This window comes from Plecotus auritus (assembly GCF_963455305.1).
Source record: "Plecotus auritus genome assembly, chromosome: 6".
Lineage (NCBI taxonomy): Eukaryota > Metazoa > Chordata > Mammalia > Chiroptera > Vespertilionidae > Plecotus > Plecotus auritus.
This window is the reverse complement of record NC_137773.1, coordinates 37,571,036-37,593,150: the sequence shown is the minus strand read 5'-3', so window position 1 is coordinate 37,593,150 and position 22,115 is coordinate 37,571,036. Positions and strand designations below refer to the sequence as shown.

The following is a 22,115-nucleotide window of genomic DNA, read 5'->3' as shown; positions in this document are numbered from 1 at the left end:
CAAACCAGCTAAGGCCACGTCATTATCTTGTACTGACTTGTTTGGTGTGGCCAACAGGAAATATTTCGCTTTCAGAAAACAAGAAAAATAGGTTTATTTGCATTACACTTATTAATTCGTGCAGTTATTCAGTGTCTGGTAAGTTAATGTTCAAGAAAAAAATACTAATTTTTATTAAAATGTCCTATTATTTTATGTTAACAATTACTCATTTATTTCAGCCCTTTGTATTCAGCATGTCTCTATCGAAATAAATCTACATTTCTATGAAAATTAAAGCTTTTGTTTTTTTTGCAGCCCACATAAATTTAAACCTTGTTTCTTTGGCCCATGTTAGCCTTTGAGTTTGACATGCTTGTTCTAGAGAGTATAATTTACAGGTCAGAGAAACCTTGGACTAGATGTTTTGTAAGGCCTCTTCTATCCAGGTTGTCACCATTCTTGGATCTCAACTTACCCATACTACCTCCTCTTATCACATCTCTTTTGGACTCCTCTACTGGTTCACTTTCACCACATTTTTCCTTTAATCTGAACAGTGCCAGCCAATGAACAAACACCATACAGAATAAGGGTCCTCATCCATCAAAAGTAAGCTTCATCCTGTAATGCTGATTAGATTACTGCCAAACTAGCTAAAACGTTAAATGCCAGGACTAAAAATAGGCTGCTGCATGTTTAAAATAACATGATCACTAGTTAGCTTGGGGCTTTGCTATTTTTACTGAAGACAAGGCAGAGAGAGAGAAGTGGCCAGGGGTTGAAAGGAAATTACTTAAACGAGAAGGCTGCTAAATGAGGTGAGAGCCTAGGAAGAAGCCAGAAGGTGGCACAATTGGTTCAACATGCATCAATAGGTCTCTGAGAATTAAACTAAAAATTTTGGTCTGAACACTCAAAAGAACTTCCCAGACACATTTTTGTTTTGATTTGTTGCATACTTAAATCCAGAATTGTGACATTACCTGATGTCAGAAACTAATATGACAGGCCAAAAAGATCAAATTAAAAGAAGTTTCTCTATTTTTATTTTTTTAACTTTTTATTGAAGTATAGCATACACACAGGAATGTACACATATGTGTACTGTACAACTTTATGGGCAACACACCAACATAGCTAGCATCCAGGCAATAAAACAAAACACTACCAGCACCCTAGAATTCCCTCTCAAAACCCTTTCCAGTTGCTATCCCTGTCCTCAAAAGGCATCCACTATGGTGATTTCCATGATAGTTTACCTTTGCCTAGTTTTGTACTAAATATAAGTAATATTAAATATACTTTATTGCACCTGGCTCTTTATGTAAGATTCATCAATATTGTTGCATGTACACTGCAATTGTATATTGCTGATTCCCAGTGCTATATAGCACTTCAATGAATGAATGTACCACAGTTTACTTATCCATTATACTGTTGGTGGGCATCTGGATAATTTCTAGGTTAGGGCTATTATTAACAGTGATTTTATGAACATTCTAGTATAGACCTTTTGATGAACATATGTACATATTATAGTTGGATATAGTCCCAGAAGTGGAATTACTAGGTCTCCAGGTTCCAGAGAAATGGAATTGCTGGGTCCACCTCAGTGAAACTTCCTGGAGTCCAGTGAAATGAGAGATATGCCTTCAAAGGTGAAGGCTAAGTTGTTGCATCTGGCCTTTTAGGCAATCAAAAAAGAGGCACAATGCCTAGAGGTCCTTTTTAGATTTTGGAGTCAACATATTCCTCATTTCAGTGTAGTTCTCCAGCCCATTTACCAAGTGACCTGAAAAGCTGCTGATTTTGAGAGGATCTCAGAATATGAGAAGGCTCTGCAACAGGTCCAGAGCCTACTGTGCAAGATGCTCTGCCACGTGAACCATATGATGCAGCCAACACAATTAATTGTATTTGAAGTGTCAGTGGTGGATAGAGATGCTGCTTGGAGCCTGTTGATGAATCACAGCACAGGTCCTTAGGATTTTGGAGGAAAGCGCTGCCATTCTCTGTGGATAACTACTCTCTCTTTTTGAGAAAAAGTATTTGGCTGTTATTGGGCATTAGTAGAGACTGAATATTTAACTGTGGGCCACCAAGCTATAACAGGAGATGAGTTGCCCGTCATGAATTGAGTGTTGTCTGGTGTACCATACCATAAAGTTGGCTGTGAAGAGCAACACTCCATTATCAAATGCAAATGGTATATACGAGATTGGGCTGAGCAGGCCCTGAAGGCATACATAAGTTATATGAGGAAGTGGCCCAAATATCCATGGCCCGTACTCCTGCTACATAACCTCTTTCTCAGCATGCACTTATGGCATTATGGGGAGTTCTCTACAATCAGTTGACTGAGGAAAATAAAAATCAGGCTGGGTTTACATATGGTTCTATGATACTCAAGTACCACCTGAAAGTAGACTGCTATAGTACCTATAGCTCCTTCTTGGGGCAACTCTGAAGGAAACAGGCAAAGAGATATCCTCCCGGTGGGACAGAACTTAGAACAGTGCACCTCATTTTTCACTTTGTTAGAATTATATTCATGGACTATGGCCAATAGTTTGGCTGGATGGACAGGGACTTGGAAGGGACATGACTAGAAAACTGATGACAAGGAAATTTATGGAAGAGTCATGTGGATCGACTTCTCTGAATGGGCAAAAAAACATGAATATATGTGTCTTATGTGAATCTCAACAGAGGATAAATTCAGCAGAGGAGAATTTTAATAAACAAGCCAATGACTTGTTCTGTGGATACCAGTTAGCCTTTTGCTCCAGTGATTGCCCAATGACCACAACAGAAGTTATGCATGGGCTCAGCAACATGACCTTCTGCTCTCCAAAGTCAGCCTAACTATATCCACTGCTGAGTATCCTATATCTGTCAGCAGCAGAGACCAACACCCCATCCCCAATATGTCACCATTCCTGGGAGTGATCAACCAGCTACCTGGTGGCCAGTTGATTACATGGACCACGTCCATCATGGAAGGGGCAACATATTATTCCTACTGGACTAGATACTTACTCTGGATGGTAATTTGCCTTCCCTGCACGCAAAACTTCTGACAAAACCATCATCAAGGTCTTACAGAATGACTTATCTACCATCATGGCATCCCACATAGCATTGCTTCTGATCAAGAGGCTCATTTCAGAGCAAAAGAAGTGCAGCATTAGGCCCATGTTCATGGAATTCACTGGTCTTACCATGTTCCCCACCATCCTGAAGCAACTGGCTTAGTAGAATGGGATGGTCTTTTGAAGACAGTTACAGCACTAGCGAGGCAGCAATACCTTGCAGGACTGGGGCAAGGTTCTCCAGAAGGTAAAAGGTTGTATTGCTCTGGATCAGCATCCAATATACAGTGCTGTTTATCCCATAACCAGAATTCAAAGGTCCAAAAATTTAGGGGGTAGAAATGGAAGTGGGACCACTCAATATTACCCCTGGTGACCAACTAGTAAAATTTTTGCTTCTTGTTCCCATGACTTTATGCTTTATTTGCCTAGAGGCCTTAATTCCAAAGGGAGGAAAGCTTTCACCAGAAGATACAACAATAATTCCATTGAACTGGGAGTAAAGGCTGCCACTGGCCACTTTAGGCTCCTCATGCCTCTGGGTCAACAAGCAAAGAAGAAAGTTCCTGTACTGGTTGGGGTGACTGATCCTGAATACCATGGGAAAATTGGACTACTACTCCACAGTGGAAGAGTATGTCTGCAATACAGAAGATCCCTTAGGGCAGTGGTCGGCAAACTCATTAGTCAAATATCAACAGTACAACGATTGAAATTTCTTTTGAGAGCCAAATTTTTTAAACTTAAACTTATTCTAACGCCACTTCTTCAAAATAGACTCACCCAGGCCATGGTATTTTATGGAAGAGCCACACTCAAGGGGCCAAAGAGGGCATCCCTTAATATTACCATGCCCTGTGATTAAGGTCAATGGAAAACTACAACTCATCCAAGCAGGACTAGATTCTTCAAAAATAAGAGTTTATGTCACCCCACCAGTTAAAGAATCATGACCAGCTAAGGTACTTATTAAGGGCAGAGGGAATATGGAATGGGTAGTGGAGAAAGGTAGTAATAAATACCAGTTACGATCACATGACTAATTAAGCAAATATCTTTGTTTCCTTCCCTCTCTTATACTCTATCATCCTATATAAGATGTATTAATAATAGTTAGCTTCATAATACAGAACTTGAGTTACAGAATACCAAGGAGAAGAACAAACATCACCCAAGGACTTTGAATCCTGTTCTGGAGAAAGAGCACATTTTTGGTTGTATGTAGGACAGTCACATTATGTTAGAACAGTGGTCGGCAAACTCATTAGTCAACAGAGCGGCAAACCACGGCTCGTGAGCCACATGTATCTTGTGAGCCGCAGTTTGCCGACCACTGTGTTAGAACATAGAAGTATGACTTTGTTACTGTTTTTATTTGGATATTAAATATGGTTTAAGGATATGTGTAGTTGACACAGAGTGGACTGAGATGGTTAGTTGTAGTATCAACTTGGCTAGGGGCTATCTACCCAATTATATTAAACTAGAGGCCTGGTGCACGAAATTAGTGCATGGGGGAGGGGGCCCTCAGCCCAGCCTGCACCCTCTCCAATCTGGGACCCCTTGAGGGATGTCCGACTGCCCGTTTAAGCCTGATCCCACCAGGATCCTGGTGGGATCGGGCTTAAAAGGGTAGTCAGATATCCCTCTCACAATCCAGAACTGCTGGCTCCCAACGGCTCGCCTGCCTGCCTTCCTGATTGCCCCTAACCATTTCTGCTGCCAGCCTGATCACCCCCTAACCACTCCCCTGCCAGCCTGATTGATGCCTAACTGCTCCCCTCCCAGCCTGTTTGCCCCTAACTGCCCTCCCCTGCAGGCCTGGTCACCCCTAACTGCTCTCCCCTGCAGGCCTGGGTCCCTCCCAACTGCCTTTCCCTGCAGGCCTGGTCGCCCCCAACTTCCCTCCTCTGCCAGCTTGGTCACTCCTAACTGCCCTCCCCTGCAGGCTTGATTGCCCCCAACTGCCCTCCCTTGCAGGCCTGGTCCCTGCCAACTGCCCTCCCTTGCTGGCCATCTTGTGGCGGCCATCTTGTGTCCACATGGGGGCAGCCATCTTTGACCACATGGGGGCAGCCATCTTGTGTGTTGGAATGATGGTCAATCTGCATATTACTCTTTTATTAGATAGGATAGAGGCCTGCTGCACGGGTGGGGGCCAGCTGGTTTGCCCTGAAGGGTGTCCTGGATCAGGGTGGGGGTTCTCTTGGGGCATGGGGCGGCCTGGGCAAGGGGCCGGTGGTGGTTTGCAGGCCAGCCACACCCCCTGGAGACCCAAGCAGAGGCCCTGGGATCTGGGGTTTATTTATCTTCTACAAATGAAACTTTGTGGCCTGGAGTGGAGCCAAGCCTTCTGCTTGCTCCGTGGCGGCAGCCATTTCTGTTGGGATTTATGTATCTTCTATAATTGAAACTTTGTAGCCTTAAGTGGAGGCCTGGGCTGGCCAGGGTGTGCGGAAAGCTTGGCTTCCTCCATCGCCAGGGGCAACCCTAGCCTCCTGCTCTTTCCAGCTCCGTGGCTGCCGCCATTTCTGTTTGGGTTTATGTATCTTCTATCACTGAAACTTTGTAGCCTTGAGTGGAGGCCTAGGCCAGCAAGGGCAGGCGGAAAGCTTGGTTTCCTCCATTGCCGGGGAAACCCAAGCCTCCCTCCTGCTCTCTGTGGCCGTAGCCATCTTGGTTGGGTTTATTTGCATATTCACTCCTGATTGGCTTGTGGGCGTGGCTTGTGGGTATAGCAGAGTGATGGTTAATTTGCATATTACTCTTTTATTAGATAGGATACTAATCTAATTTAGGAGCTGGTGTTCCTGCAAAGGTATTTTGTATATGTGGTTAACATCTGTAATAACTGACTTTAAATAAAGGAGATTATCCTTGATAATGTGTATGAGCCTCATCCAAACAGTTGAAAAGCCTTAAGAGCAAAACTGAGGTTTCTCTGAGGAAGAAGAAATTCCTCCTGAGGACTGCATCAACATCAGCTCCTGCCCAAGAGTTTCCAGCCTGCCCTACAGTTTTTACCATACCTTATAATTGCACTAAGTCAAATCCTTGAAGTGTGTATTTACATTCTATTAGTTCTGTTTCTTTGGTAGACCCCTGACTGATATGACATCTACTATTCCCTACCACTATGCTGTTATCAGAGAAAGAAATAGAAGTCTATTATGTGGTCTCTGTCTGTGAAAACTTCATAACTTAAAGAATATAAAAAGTTAGCATAATAATTATGTCAGAGAGTAGTAAATTATCAAGTGTAAAATGAGTAGCACTGGATTAAGTATTCAAGGAACTTAGAAAAGAAAAATATCTCTGTGGATTTAGGGAGTGCTCAGGACAGGCTCTGTGGAAGAAATTGCGACGAGGATCAATGGGGACTGATATGGAGTGAGGGAAGTACAGAAAAATCTAAACTTGGAGTTTAGATGAAAAGATTGAACTCCTTTCTACCACTTGGTAGGAATATGTTCTTGGACAAATTGCATACTACTTTAAGCCTCATATTTTTAATATATAAAGTGAGGATAATAGTACACATCCTGTCTATCATAAAGTCATAGTGAGAAATAAACGAGATATAATAAGGTGCTTAGCTCAATACCTGTCACAGAAAACATGCTCAACCACTGTTAAGTAAACACAAAAATATCTCAATATCTTTAAAAAGAATGCTACTAAAAACAAAACCCAACAACACTAAATTTCAAATAGTTATAAGAGGAATCATCTTAAATACATTTTAATTCAATGGCATTAGCTAATTTTCCAAAAGATGAAGTATTTGACTTCCAAAAAAATTATTTTAATGAGGTTCTGAAACCTGACCAAACTTACTATTAAAATTTTACTATTTCCACTTGTGCAAGAACTCTCAGAATACAATTTATAACTGAACTTCCCATGTATATAAGAAATTTACAATGAAAATGTGTTTTATAGCTTTTTAAAAATAGTTTCTGCATTCATACTACAGTACCTTGAGGAATATCTTTGGGAAGAGAATATTTCTTCTTCTTTACAAGAACACCTTTACTTTTCACTTGTCTAGTTCCTGGTGATGCTCTAATAATACAACATATTTCTGATGTATTTAAAGGAACCTGAAAAAGAAGAACAGATGTTGCATAATTCTTCCAGATACTATATTTATGTTATTTTATTTCAAAGGCAAATAGTCTTAATATCCATATTTCATAAATATTAATAAAATGCTTATCCACTCTGGGCCCTGATTAGTTTTAAAACATTTGCTTATTTAATATTCACAAGAACCAGGGAAGGCACATTATATTATCCCCATTTGTAAAATGAGAAAACTTAGATTTAAAGAGGTTGGATAACTTATTTAAGGACCAAGAGAAAACAATGATAGAGTTGAGATTTAAGCACTTCAAAGTTGGAGAGAGTGTTTATATGATTTACTGAATTAAAACACAGTTTATATTTAATTCTGAGTCAAACACTAAGTTTCCTTGATTTGCCAACTCATGTAATTTCGACAATTTCCCATCAAATAGACAATCTCTAGAATAAAGAAATACCTTATCTTTCAGAAGTGATATATCTGTTTCTTAGAACACAAAAATAGAGACATAGTTATCAAGGGCTCCTCTCATTTAAAATAACACCTATAGAGAAATTTCTTTTACTGTAAAATTTCATATCATCATCTCTGGTGGACATTTAAAATTTTCCTGCCCAACATTCATTTTCTATTCTTCTGGAACTTCTGGTTCTCTTAGGAGAACCTATTTATTCTACCAGCCTGCATACCATACTTTCTGTATGGATCAAGTGGAGCTGATAATACTTCTGAGCCTGAGAATGGCCATAAGACCCAATCTAGCCAATCAATGTACTCCATGCCCTTGGACACAGTGACTGGCTTAGACAAGGACACTATAAATGGGCAAGCAGGAAGAAAGAAATGCTGAACCTGAGATTCCTTGAAAGTATAAGGACAGAGACCCCTAAGCCAGAATCTTTAAAGGGGGCTAAAGTGGTCCCAGACTGAAACCCAACTCATTTTTTAAATTTTTAATTTTTTGAGGAAACTCCATATTGCTTTGCACAGTCACTGCACCAGTCTGCATTCCCACCAACAGTGCACTAGGGCTCCCATTTCTCCACATCATCTCCAGCACTTGTTTTTTATTTATTGATAGTTGCCATTCTGACCATTGTAGGGTGGAAACCTTATTGTAGTTTTTATTTCCATCTCTGATGATTAGTGACCTTGAGCATTTTTTCATATATCTATTGGCCATCTGTAGGTCCTTTCTGGATAAGTGTCTATTCAGGTTCTTTGCCCCCTTTTTTATAGGATTACTAGAGGCCCATTGCACGAATTCATGCACAGGTGGGGTCCCTCAGCCTGGCTGGCAATCAGGGTTGATGGGAGCCGGCCAGCAGGGGTGTGGGAGGTTGGCCGGCCGGGGGGGCGGGGGCGGGCAGCAGGGAGGTTGGCTGTGGGAATGCACTGACCACCAGTGGACAGCTCCTGCATTAAGCATCTGCCCCATGGTGGTCAGTGCGCGTCATAGCGACCGGTCAACTGGTCGTTCAGTCGTTCGGTCACTTAGGCTTTTATATGTATAGATTTGTCTTCCTGGTGTTGAGTTATATAAGTTCTTTATATATTTTGGAGATTAACTGATTAACTCCTTATTTGATGAATCATTGGCAAATATGTTCTCCCATATAGTTGGTTCCCTTTTCATTTTGTTGATTTTTTTTTTCTGTGCAGAAGCTTTTGAGTTTAATGCAGTCCCATTTTTTTTTTCTTCCCTCTGGGGACATATTGGCAAAAATACTGCTCTGAGAGATGTCTGAGATTTTACTGCCTATGTTTTCTTCTTGGATTTTTATGGTTTCACAACTTACATTTAAGTCTTTTATCCATTTTTAGTTTATTCTTGTGTATAGTGTAAAGTCATGGTCTAGTTGCTATTGTTTTTGCATGTTGCTGTCCAATTTTCCCAGCATCATTTGTTGAAGACTGTCTTTACTCCAGTGTATGCTCTTCCCTCCTTTGTCAAATATTAATTGAGTGTAATGGTTTGGGTTGATTTCTGGATTCTATTTGGTTCCATTGATTTATATGCATGTTCTTCTGCCATCCAGGCTGTTTTGGTTACAATGGCTTTGTAGTATAATTTGATATCTGGTATTGTGGTCTCTGCAATTTTATTCTTCTTTCTCAAGATTGCTGAGGCTATTTGGGGTTTTTTTTTATTCCATATAAATTTTTGGAGTATTTTTTCTAGCTCTGTGAGATATGCCATTGGTATTTTATAGAGATTGTGTTGAATTTATAAATTGCTTTGGGTAGTATGGACATTTTAATGACATTAATTCTTCCAACTCATGAACATGGTATATGCTTCCACTTGTTTGTATCTTCCTCTATTTCTTTTTTTCAGTGACCTAAAGTTTTTGAATATAGGTCTTTTACCTCCTTGGTTAAGTTTATTCCTAGGTATCTTTTTGTTGTTGTTGTTGCAATGGTAATGGAATTGTTTTTCGTGGTTTCTCTTTCTGAGAGTTCATTATTGGTGCATAAAAATTTCACCAGCCCTAACTGGTTTGGCTCAGTGGATAGAGCATCGGCCTGCAGACTGAAGGGTCCCAGGTTCAATTCTGGTCAAGGGCATGTACCTTGGTTGCGGACACATCTCCAGTAGGGGGTGTGCAGGAGGCAGCTGATGGAAGTTTCTCTCTCATCGATGTTTCTAACTCTCTATCCCTCTCCCTTCCTCTCTGTAAAAAAATCAATAAAATATAATTTTTAAAAAATATTTCTGGGTATTAATTTTGTATCTGCTGCTTTACCAAATTCATTTATTTGTTTTTAATCCTCACCTGAAGACATTTTTCCATTGATTTTTAGAGAGAGTGGAAGAGAGAGGGAAAAACAGAGAGAAATATCACTGTGAGAGAAACACATCAGGTTATTGACCTGGGTGGGGGAGGAGCCCACAACCGAGGTACATGCCCTGGATCAGAATTGAGTCTGGGACCCTTCAGTCCACAGGCCAATGCTCTATCCACTGAGCCAAACCTTGGAGGGCCAAATTCATTTATTAAATCTAGTAGTTTTTTTGTGTGGATTCTTTAGGCTTTTCTATATATAATATCAAATCAACTGCAGATAATGAGTTTTACGTCCTCCTTTCCAATCTGGATGTCATTTATTTATTTATTTATTTATTTATTTATTTAATCCTCATCTGAGAATATTTTTTCCATTGCTTTTTCAGACAGAGTAGAAGGGAGGAAGGGAGAGAGAGACAGAGAGGGAAAAAGAGAGAGGGAAAGAAAGAGAGAAACATCAATGTGAGAGAGACACATCCACTGGTTACCTCCCACATGTGCCCCAACAGGGGGCAGGGAGCAAACCCGAAACCAAGGTATGTGCCCTTCACCAGGAACCAAACCCACAACCCTTCAGTGTGCCAGCCAATACTCTAATTACTGAACCACATCAGCCAGGGCAATTTTTGGCATTTTAATTATGATGTGTCTTGGTATGGACCTCTTTGGGTTCATCTTGATTGGGACTCTCTGTGCTTCCTGAACATGTGTGTGACTTTCCTTCACTGGGTTAGGGAAATTTTCTGTCATTACTTTTTCAAGTGGGTTCCCTTTCCCTTGCTCACTTTCTTCTACTTCTGGTACTCCTATGATACATATGTTGTTACCTTTCATGTTGTCCCAAAGCTCCCTTAAACTGTCCTAATTTTTTTTTTAATCCTCACCTGAGGATATTTTTCCATTGATTTTTAGAAAGAGAGACAGAGAGAGGGAAAGACAGAGAGAAATATTAATGTGAGAGAAACACATCGAATGGTTGCCTTCTTCATGAGCCCCAACCAGGGTCTGGGCCAGGGAGGAGCCTGCAACCAAATATGTGCCCTTGACCAGAATTGAACCTGGGACCCTTTCGTCTGCACGCCAACATTCTATCCATTGAGCCAAATAGGGTAGGGCTGCTTTTTCTGCATTTATTGAGATGATCACATGATTTTTATCCTTCATTTTGTTAATGTGATATACCACATCTTGTGATTTTTGAATATTGAACCATCCTTGCATCCCTGGAATAAATCCAAATTGATCATGGTATATGAACCTTTTAATATATTTTTGAAATTGGTTTCCTACCATTTTGTTTAGAATTTTTGCATATATGTTCAACAGGGTTATTGGTCTGTAATTTTCTTTTCTTGTGGTGTCCACGTCTGGTTTTGTTGTCAAGGTAACACTGCCATTGTAAAATGATTTTGGGAGTGTTCTCTTTTAGCTTTTGGTAGAGTTTGAGAAGAATGAGTATTCTTTCTATTTTAAATGTTTGTTAGGATTCACCAGTGAAGCTATCTTTTGTTTTTGGGAGATTTTTTAAAAATTTCTTTATTGATTAAGTTATTACATATGTGTCCTTATTCCCCCATTACCCCCTGCCTCCCATTCATGCCCCCACCCCCCTGTTGTCTGTGTCCATTGATTAGGCTTATATGCATGCATATAAGTCCTTTGGTTGATCTCTCCCCTTACCCCCACCGTCTCCTACCTTCCCTGAGGTTTGACATTCTGATTGATGTTTCTCTGTCTCTGGATCTATTTTTGTTCATCAATTTATGTTGTTCATTATATTCCACAAATACATGAGATCATGTGATATTTATCTTTCTCTGCCTGGCTTATTTCACTTAGCATAATGCTCTCCATCTCCATCCATGTTGTTGCAAATGGTAAGAACTCCTTCTTTTTTACTGCAGCGTAGTATTCCATTGTGTAGATGTACCACAGTTTTGTAATCCACTCATCTGCTGATGGGCACTTAGGCTGTTTCCAAATCTTAGCTATGGTGAATTGTGCTGCTATGAACATAGGAGTGCATATATCCTTTCTGATTCATGTTTCTAGTTTCTTGGGATATATTCCTAGAAGTGGGATCACTGGGTCAAATGGGAGTTCCATTTTTAGTTTTTTGAGGAAACTCCATACTGTTCTCCACAGTGGCTGCACCAGTCTGCATTCCCACCAGCAGTGCAGGAGGGTTCCTTTTTCTCTGCATCCTCGCCAGCACTTGTCATTTGTTGACTTGTTGTTAATAGCCATTCTGACAGGTGTGAGATGGTACCGCATTGTTGTTTTGATTTGCATCTCTCTGATGATTAGTGACTTTGAGCAGGTTTTCATATGTCTCTTGGCCTTCCTTCTGTCTTCTTTTGAAAAGTGTCTATTTAGATCAGTTGCCCATTTTTTGATTGGGTTGTTTATCTTCTTTTTGTTAAGCTGCATGAGTTCCCTGTAAATGTTGGAGATTAAACCCTTATCGTTGATATCATTGGTAAATATGTTCTCCCATGTAGTGGGCTTTATTGTTGTTTTATTGATGGTTTCCTTTGCTGTGCAAAAGCTTTTTATTTTGATGTAGTCTCTTTTGGGGAGATTTTTGATTATTGATTAAATATCCTTACTCATTATTGTTCTGTTCAAATTTTCTATTTCCTCATGATTCAGTCTTGGTAGGCTGTATGTTTCTAAGAATTTATCCAGTCCTTCTAAGTTGTCCAGTTTTGGGTGTGTAATTGTTCATAGTCTCTTATAATTCTTTGTGTTTCTGTGGTATCCATTGTAATGTTTCCTTTTTCATTTCCAAATTTATTTATTTGAGTCCTCTATTTCTTATTAAGTCTTGCTCAAGGTTTGTACTTTTTGTTTAGCCTTCCAAAAAGTAGCTCTTAGTTTCATTGATCTTTTCCTTTGACTTTTTAGTCTATCTCACTTATTTATTTATTCATTTGTATAATTAAAGTTTATTTAACTACAAAATACTTTCTCTGTCTATAAAATTTCTGTTTCCTGGCCAAGGGATGCAGATCTCTCCAGACAACTAAAACCAGGTGCACAGTTCTGTGGATATATATGTGTATGGTGGCTAGCGTCCCTTCACCAAAGTGTGTGTGTCTCTCTCTTTACTCTGCCAAGGTAAATGGGGTATTTTGACTCTCACAGAAAGCACTGGCCTGTCTTGGTCTGCACTGAAGCAGTGCAGCTCTCCATAGCATGTGTTTGGTTATTATGGGTTAAATGTGTGGCTAGTTTGTGCTTTTTCTTGAGCAGGGACCGTGCGTGCTCCATGCTCACACCATGCTCTCTAAGTTCTCTTTAGACAGAGCCTCAGCTGCTACTTCAGTCTGGTTCTCAGATGGTGTGTAGGAGTCCTGATAATCTTGAAGCAGTTTCTCTACCTCTAGGTGATTGAACTGCACAGCATCGTCCAGGGGAATGTTGCCCCAACTGTCCTTCACAAAAGGATTCATTTTTCAAGCCTCAATCAGAAATTTAACAACTTCAATGTGTCCTTCAGTTGCAGCAACATGCAGGGCTGTGCAGTCTTTCTGTTCCATGTCCTTGGATGACAAGGCAAACCTTCAAAGAGCTGAGACATCCCCACTATAGGCAGCAAATAACAGGTTTACCACAGTCTTGTTCCTAACTTCTCCCCTTCACTCCGTGGGTCTAATTTCCAAGCACAGTGCCTCAGGTTGTCATAGTTGTGGAAATTGAAGAGAGACACCAACTTCTGGCAGAAACTGATGCCCCTATGGCTGTTCTCCAGCTTGTCCAGTGGAGGTGAGAGACACATCAATCCCATGACATTGGGTACCACCAGGAGGATGGTTCTTGACATAGCTGACTTGGCTGCCAGGCTCAGGTGGAGGACAAACTGGCCTGAGAAGTCATACATGCCGCAGAAGTGCAGGAGGCTGAGGGTGTTGCACACTGCTTCAACGCTCAGCATGCTCTCGCCTGTGATGGGCCAGATCCCACCATTGGCCAGGGGGGCTGCCATGACACTGCCTGATTCACAGGTTACCTCCATGGAGCACAGCTGGAAGTAGAGGTCGAGGGCAGCTATCATGTCCACCCCCTTAGGAAAGCACTTCTTTTCCTTTAGATAATAGCCGATGGCATAATTCTGATCCCATTTCCTTCTCGGACTGGAATGTGGCATTGCTGAAACCCACGTATTCATTTCCAGCCATTTTGTGCAGATATTGCACAACAAAATCAAACTTCTCTGCTTTGTTACAGTCCATCTTGATCAGGGAGCTTACGACAATGGCTCCAGTATTGACCATGAAGTTATGGGGGATTTTTTCCTCATTGAGGGAGAGCTTGTTGTAGCGCAGGCCACTGGGCTCCTTGCCCCCAAACTTGTGCACGTAGTCAGTGCCTAGATGGCACAAGTGAGGGGCTTGACACAGGACTGGAGGCAGAAGGGGATCTTTGTATGGCCCACGGAGTGCCACTGACTATCCACAATACACAGGGAGATGCCCCACAGGTCTGGATTTGACTTAGCCAGCTGAGGGATGTAGGTTGCCACTTTGCCTCCAGTGAACTCTCTGGTATCCTCAAAGATGCGATCCACATGGCTGGTGAACTCCTCAAAATCAGGAATGACAATCTTCTTTCAGAATGCATGGGTCAGGAGCACAATGTTGCTGCTCACACACTTTTGGAAGAGATCTCGGTCCAAGAGGCCACCACTGCTGGACTCTAGAACCATGTGGTGCATCTGGCTCATGCAATCCCGGAGCGGGGGATCTGATATCTGCAGTCCAGTAGCCTTCAGTGCAGTAGTGAACTTGTGGATAGGGATTCGTTCCTGTCCCTCAGCAACAGTGTAGAAGAGCAGATCACCCAATCTGGACAGCATGCCACTCTCTGACGAATCACTGTCCCGTAAGCCTTACTGATCCTGGTGCTGAAGCTGGTGGCTATGCATTGTCTCCCTGTCCCGCGGCCTCACTGAGATGGTGCCAGATGCCCTCGCCAAGGAGGGGGCTCCAGCTCAGGTGACCCCAGTCTCTCCTCCAGCAGTGACTGCTGGCCCTGCTCAGCGCATTCTGCAGAGCCTTCATAGAGTGCATCTCCCCAGCACGTCACCCGTTCCACAGAGCACCCAGTGTGTCTCTATTTCATTTATTTCTGCTCTGTTCTTTGTTATTATCCCTCTAATTGCCTCTAGTCTCAGCTTTTTACAATCTGTTCTCTGCCTCTCGATCCAGAATAAACTTTATACAAGAACATTTGATATAATTTCCTGTTCATAATCCTTTATTGGCTCCCCTTAGGAAAAAAATCCAAAAAATTTAATATATATTACAAGATCCATTACTCTGTTGGCCCGGGTTTATCTTTACAAACTCATCTCTAGTTTTCTCCTCATCACCTGGATCCCCACTCTCAACCCAGGGTGAGACTGAGAGGTCTGGCTACACTGAACCACTACACAACCCTAAAGTTTTCCTTCTTTATTTCTTTTTCTCTCTGCCTCTGTCCCGTCCTACTGTCTTTCTCTCTGTATCCCTTCTTCTTCTCTGTGGCTCTTTCTCTCTCCACCTCTCTCTTTCTGTTCTCTCTTTTTCTATTCATCCCCTCTCTCTACTCCCACCCACACCCCCATGGCTCTTAGAAAAATGAGTTTAATGTATTTATTAACAAAGCATAGTACTTTCAAATAACATAATGAAGTTGGTGACCACAATTTCTATGTAAAGACAAAAACTGAGTTTTGGATTAAAGTAGATTAATACTGTTTCTTCTGGTTGTTTAATACCCCTTGGTCCTGAGGATGCAAAATGTTTTGGCTGTGGCAGCCTAATATCCTTTCTTTGGAATTGTAACTGAAAACTTACTCCACATGTACTTGATATTAACCTTAACTGAGTTACAGATTTTTTGAAGTCTCATATACAAAGTATCTAATATAATAATAAGTATTTCTTTTGGTATTTGAAGGGGAAATTGAAACTACTACCTCATTTGAAGAATTTTCTTGGGAACTTGACACAGGAACAATTTCATCTGAATTAACACAGCTGCTGACATTTAGAAATAGTTCCTCCAAAGATGATTTTTGTACTGAGGACAGATCAATCTATAAAAGAATATACTACTCTTTTGTAGAAGTTAAATGTTGCAAAACCATTTTTTTCCTAATAATTAAAGGAAAATTGAAACATACTATTTCATTAGAAGCACTGTGACATAGAATTTGACATATGAACAATTTTATCTGAGTTAACATAACTGATGACAGTTTGGAAATAGTTCTCCGAAAGATGCATGCTCAACTGGGGAGAAATCAATCTATAAAGAAGATTATAATACTCTTTAGCTTTAAAGTTATTATTTAAATAGGTATTTTTATTAGCTTCAGTATCATGTAATTTTTTCCTATTCTTCATCCAATTAATATTTATAAGGGTCTTATTAACTGAAATCCATCTACCCTTTCTGTAAGCCAAAAGACTGAGATAGACAGTCAAAGAAACAGAGTCAGAGACAGAAAAAGACAGATAGAAAGAGAGATCAAGATAGGTTGGTGCTATAGTATTCTAATGTTTTTTATTTTATGTATAGCAATATAGAGAATACTTCCAGTGCAAGTATGTTTGTGCAACAGAAAAATAAAAATACTATTGTCTGTGTGCAATATTCCCCTGATGTGACAGAAACAGAATAAAGGGGAGCAAGAAAATAGATTCTACACATGCAAATACTAATACTTACCTCTAAACCAGCTGTTTGCGAAGTCGGAGTACTTGTTAACAGGCCTCTGTTTTTCTTAACAAGAACAGTGGGATTTGTGTCCTATCAATGTTTTGTGAAATAGTGAATTGAACAGCAGGAAGAAATAAACTACTTTAATACCATAAAAACACAATATAAAATTAGTAGACTAAATCATAATATACCAATAAAAATTTAATCTGCTAATTACATTTTAAACCATTAGATAGGCAACTAAAGAATTTTCTGGCTTGAGCTAGGTCAAACAACTCCCAAAAGAACTTTATGTGGTGCAACAACTATTTGAGAATACTTTGGTTGAAATCACTACTAATTTATGAAGAAAGGCTAATTAAAGTTTTCAATTATGAAATGGTGCTTTGATTATCTTCGTTAACTGCTAAGAAAGATATTTTACTTATAGCATTTGTTTAATTCCTAGTATATACTGTACATTTTTATGGAAAGGGATTATAAGTTATTTCTGAAGCTATTAAAACATGTACCAAGGATACTTGATTTAAAATACACACATTTAAATGCATATAGATACTTTCATTTATGGAACATCAAAGTTAAAGAAAGTACAAAGTAGAATACAGACTAATTTTCTATTTCTTTTTTTTTCATTTTCTATTTCTTGAAGATGAGGCAAAGAGAGACAAATCAAGAGTGAGAGACAGAGAAGAGAAAAAAACAGGATCAGAGGCTAAAGAATTTAAGAAAGAGCAGGAAGGACTGTCAGAGAGAAGGACAGAGAGAGAGGGGAGAAGGGAAAGAAAAAGGGAGAGAAAAGAGAGAGGAAGGAGGAAAGGGGAGATAGGGAGGATGGGGAGATAAAAGACAGAAAGAAAAATAAAGGAAGATTAAGAGGAGAGAGGGAGGGAGAAGAAAGGTAAGCCAGAGAACAGAGACTGAGCAGAAAAACTGAGATTGATAGTAAAAGAAAGAATCAGACACAAAGGACAGATACAGAGAGATCAAAACAGAGATTGGGAGAAAAGAGACAGAGCTTGAGACTGAGAGACAAAACCAGGGAGAGCAAAGACAAAGAAACAGGTAGAGAGGCAAAGCAGAAAAAAAACAGTGACAGAGTCAAAAAGAGAGAAGAAAGGAAGCTTCCTTTCTAGCCATCAACTGCCTTTCAACTCTTAGATTCCATGAAACAACCGTATCCCCCGGATAAATCTCTGAATAGGTGTCTATTATATGCTGCCAAGTCTGAAACGCAAACTCAGAGATAAAACTTGAACAGAAAGTTTATTAGGTTTTTTTTTCCTTTATTTCCTCTTTTCTTTCTTTCAGGATTAAAAATCTCTGAAACTGCCAGCATTTCTCAGTGGTTAGAGCAGCTGTGGGCAAACTACGGCCCGCGGGCTGGATCTGGCCCGTTCGGCTGTTCTATCCGGCCCGCGGAGCCGAAAGAGCGGAGGGTTCTCTTGCGCTCCCCTCCGCTCCTTTACTTTGAATTTATATTGGTTCACACAAACACTCCATCCATGCTTTTGTTCCGGCCCTCCGGTCCAGTTTAAGAACCCATTGTGGCCCTCGAGTCAAAAAGTTTGCCCACCCCTGGGTTAGAGTGTTGGCCCATGCATTGGAAGGTCTTGGGTTTGATTCCCAGTAAAGGGCATGTACCTGGGTTGCAGATTTAATCCCCAGCCCCAGTCAGGGAAGGAACAGGAGGCAACCAATCTGTGTGTCTCTCTCACATCAATGCTTCTCTCTCACTCATCCCCTGCCCCCCACCCTTCTACTCTCCCTAAAAATCAATGGAAAAAATATCCTTGGGAGAGGGTTAACAGGGGGAGAAAATAACACTCTGAAAATAATAGTTTGTTCAAGATATAATCTGGAATAGTTCATTAAAAAAATTTTTTTATCAAAATAATAAGAACAAGCCCAGTTGGTGTTGTTCAGTGATTGAGTGTTGACCCATGAACCAGGAAATCATGGTTCGATTTCTGGTCAGGGCACATGCCTAGGTTTCAGGCTTGATCCCCAGTAAGGGGCATACAGGAGGCAGCCGATCAATGATTCTCATCATTCATGTTTCTATCTCCCTCTCCCTCTCCCTTCCTCTCTGAAATTAATAAAAAATAATATATAATCATATATATAAATGTTTAAAAAATAATAAGAACACAAATGTTATGAGCATATTTACCTGGTACACTGAATATGACAGCTAATTTATTAGCTATATAATCTTTTAATTTCTTCACCTGAACAATAGGGATTACTAGTATTCTATCCCTAGGGACTACTGTGCAAAGGTTACAAATAAAACTTTTATAGAGAACCTCTGGTGCTTGGAGAGTTGGAGATACTTGATGATAGCTGTTATTATTATTACTGTGGCAGCCATGCAGGTGCTCTGCTCAGACCTTGAACAAAGAACCTGCTGTTCCACTGCAAGGAGTGCACTAGCTCTTAGTCCCCGGCTGCAGTGTATTTAGAATCTCCTTCAGCTTTTGGCTGAGGCCATTATCTTTTTAGGCAAACCTCAGCCAACGTCTGAGCACAAAAGCCCAACATAAGATTCCTATAATGGGCAATCTTTGCTCCAGACCTCCCCACTGGGAGAGCTTCTGTCAGATCTGCAGTGAAGACTGGGGCTCTTTTCCTCAGCACTGCCTACGAGGTGGCAGCCATCTCCTACTCAGCACCATGGATGCCCTTAGACCCTTATGAAACCCAAGATCATAAAAAAGAGGACCAAGAAGTTCATCCAGCACCAGTCATACTGATATGTCAAAATTAAGTGTAACTGATGGAAAACTAGATGCATTGACAATAGGGTGCAGAGAAGATTCAAGGGCCAGATCTTGATGCCCTTGGTTATGGGAGCAACAGGAAAACAAAGCACATGCTGCCAAGTGGTTTCCTGGTCTACCACATCAAGGAGCTTGAAGTGCTGCTGATGTGTAACAAATCTCACTGTGCTGAGACTGCTCATAGCTTCTCCTCAAAGAACCGCAACGCCACTGTGGGAAGCAGCCAGGCTGGTCATCAGAGTCACCAGCCTAAGCCAGGCTGTGCAGTGAAGAAAATGAATAGACAGATTGTGTGCACATTGTATTTGTGTTAATAAAACCATAAAATTCTGCCATCTGGCATTAAAAAAGACAGACTGAGGCTACTCCTGCCCAATCCTGCTTCCTCCCTGCTTTCATTTCTCATGTATTACCTGCTCCAATACACCATATACTAGTAAACTCTTAATTCTGTCTGAATATTTTTGTACCAAGTGACATAACTGTCAACTATCAGTCCAATTACAAAACATTTACCTGTATACAGCTGTAAGTATAGCATCTCTGCATTTCCCCCTAGATTTGTTAAGAAATTATGCATATCTAAATCCCAATAAGTACATTTTCTTTTCATAGTGTTTTCAGGAAATAGTAAAAGACCAGTGCTTACCAATGCAGGTTCCAGGGGCTGAGGCAGCAGAACTCTGGTAACTGATTTACCACCTGCATTGTTTTCAAGAACAGACCTCTGTTGAGATGATGGAACCTTGATTTTTAGATGAGAGCTTAACTTTGTTTGAAAATTTGTGTCTCTAGGTTCAGGATCTTTTCCAGGCTGAAACAAATTCATAATCATGAAATACCATCCACAGGCTATAAAAAAATCTGTAGCACTTCTCAGATGTCTTTTTTGTTGTTGTAATCTATAATAATAAAAGCATAATATACTAATTAGGCTGGACAGCCGAACAACCTTCTGGACATCCTTCTGGACAAAGTCGCGGTGGTGGGGGCCGAGGCAGAGGCAGTTAGGGGCGATCAGGCAGGCAGGCAGAGTGGTTAGGGGCAATCAGGCAGGCAGGCAAGCAGTTAGGGGTGATCAGGCAGGCAGGCGAGCAGTTATAGGCATCAGGCAGGCAGGCAGAGTGGTTAGAGGTGATCAGGAAGGCAGGCAGAGGCGTTGAGGGGCGATCAGGCAGTTAGACGAGTGGTTAGGGATGATCTGGCAGGAAGGCAGAGGGGTTAGGGGTGACAAGGCAGGCAGGCAGAGTGGTTAGGGGTGATCAGGCAGGCAGGCTGGAGAGCGGTTAGGAGCCAGCAGTCCCAGATTGTGAGAGGGATGTCAGACTGCCAGTTTAGGCCTGATCCTGCTATGGGATCGGGCCTAAACTGGCAGTTAGACATCCCCAGAGGGGTCCCAGATTGCGAGAGGATGCAGGCAGGCCTGTCATATTCCTTCTTTTTCTACAAATTTTGTGCACTGGGCCTCTAGTATATAATTGTTACAATTAAGATATATATTATCCTATTATCTATGCCCTCAATTTAAAAAAAGTTTTAAACTTAAAATCTTTTTTTTTTTTTTTAATCTAAGATTTTCTAGCCTGGCTGGTGTGGTTTAGTGGTTGAGCATTGACCTATGAATCAGGAGGTCATGGTTGGATTCCCGGACAGGGCACATGCCTGGTTTGCAGACTCCATTCCCAGTAAGGGACGTGCAGGAGGCAGCTGATCAATGATTCTCTCTCGTCATTGATGTTTCTATTTCTCTCTCCCTCTCCCTTCTTTTCTGAAATCAATAAAAAAATTTTTTTAAGTAAGATTTTCTATACAAAAATATGTTGCAAGACAAAATGGTTTTCAATATACTCAGCTCAAAAAATTTCCCTACCACATTTAAGGCAACATCTCTCAAAAAGAGTTCTGTTAAGAGAAAACAAATGATAATTATATCTATCTATTGCTCAATATTTAAAACTAAGTCTTAGAGAAAACAATAAATATGTCTTCATTATGCAATAATCATCCATGATCCTTCTCCTGTCATATTCCTTCCTTTTCTACCACCATCCATCATTATGAGTACTTTTTTATCCCATACTCTTTATAATTACTTTCTTATCCTTTTCTCTTTCCTAAAACTCAAATATTCTTTCCTCAGTGTGTTTAATCCACTAATGAGTCCATCAAAGGCATTCTTCATTCCTACTATAGTGTTTTTAATATCTAGATTTCTTCTTTTTTGTTTTTGATCTCTAGAATATAATTTTTGATTCTTTCCTAGAATTTCCATCTTTCTGCTCATACTATCCATCTGTCTGTTCTTGGATGTAGGTTACTTTTTTCTACAATGCCCTTAGTATAATAATCATACTTATTTTAAATTTATTTTCTAACACTACTGATAACTCTGGATCTGATGTTATCCAGTCTCTTCAAACTGTGTGGGTTTTATGTTTGTTTGTTTTTTACCTTTAGCATGCCTTGTAATTATTTGCTAAAAAGTGGGCATGATGTACAGGGTAATAGGAACTGTGGTGAACAGGCCTTTAGCAGTGTAAGGTTGCGGCGGGGAGGGCGCCAGGAAGCAGTCTATAGTTTTGCGATTAGGTCTTAGTTTTTTGTCTAGCTTGTGACCCTCAACTGTGAACTCACCAGTGTGAATCAGTTTTTTCTCCCCTTAGGTGGGACA

At 40.6% G+C, this 22,115-nt stretch overlaps 1 protein-coding gene and 2 pseudogenes across 3 annotated transcripts in view; 1 reads left to right on the top strand and 2 right to left on the bottom strand.

Annotated features, from left to right (window-relative positions):
* MEIKIN (meiotic kinetochore factor) overlaps positions 1-22,115 on the bottom strand; it is a gene marked incomplete at both ends in the record, with an annotated part of 46,155 nt that overhangs the window by 4,665 nt on the left and 19,375 nt on the right. Inside the window, 4 exons of the mRNA XM_080673415.1 lie at positions 7,054-7,177; positions 15,913-16,032; positions 16,668-16,748; positions 20,094-20,258. Of these exons, the coding sequence (XP_080529541.1) occupies positions 7,054-7,177; positions 15,913-16,032; positions 16,668-16,748; positions 20,094-20,258 (490 nt within the window). The remainder of the gene's footprint in view (positions 1-7,053; positions 7,178-15,912; positions 16,033-16,667; positions 16,749-20,093; positions 20,259-22,115) is intronic.
* On the bottom strand, positions 13,226-14,522 carry LOC308250284 (glutaminase liver isoform, mitochondrial-like; annotated as a pseudogene). Its single transcript has 2 exons — positions 14,476-14,522; positions 13,226-14,401 (listed from the first exon to the last, which is right to left on the bottom strand). The product of its transcript is annotated as a glutaminase liver isoform, mitochondrial-like (transcript).
* Positions 19,316-19,727, top strand: LOC308250782 (large ribosomal subunit protein eL32-like; annotated as a pseudogene). The gene has a single exon. The product of its transcript is annotated as a large ribosomal subunit protein eL32-like (transcript).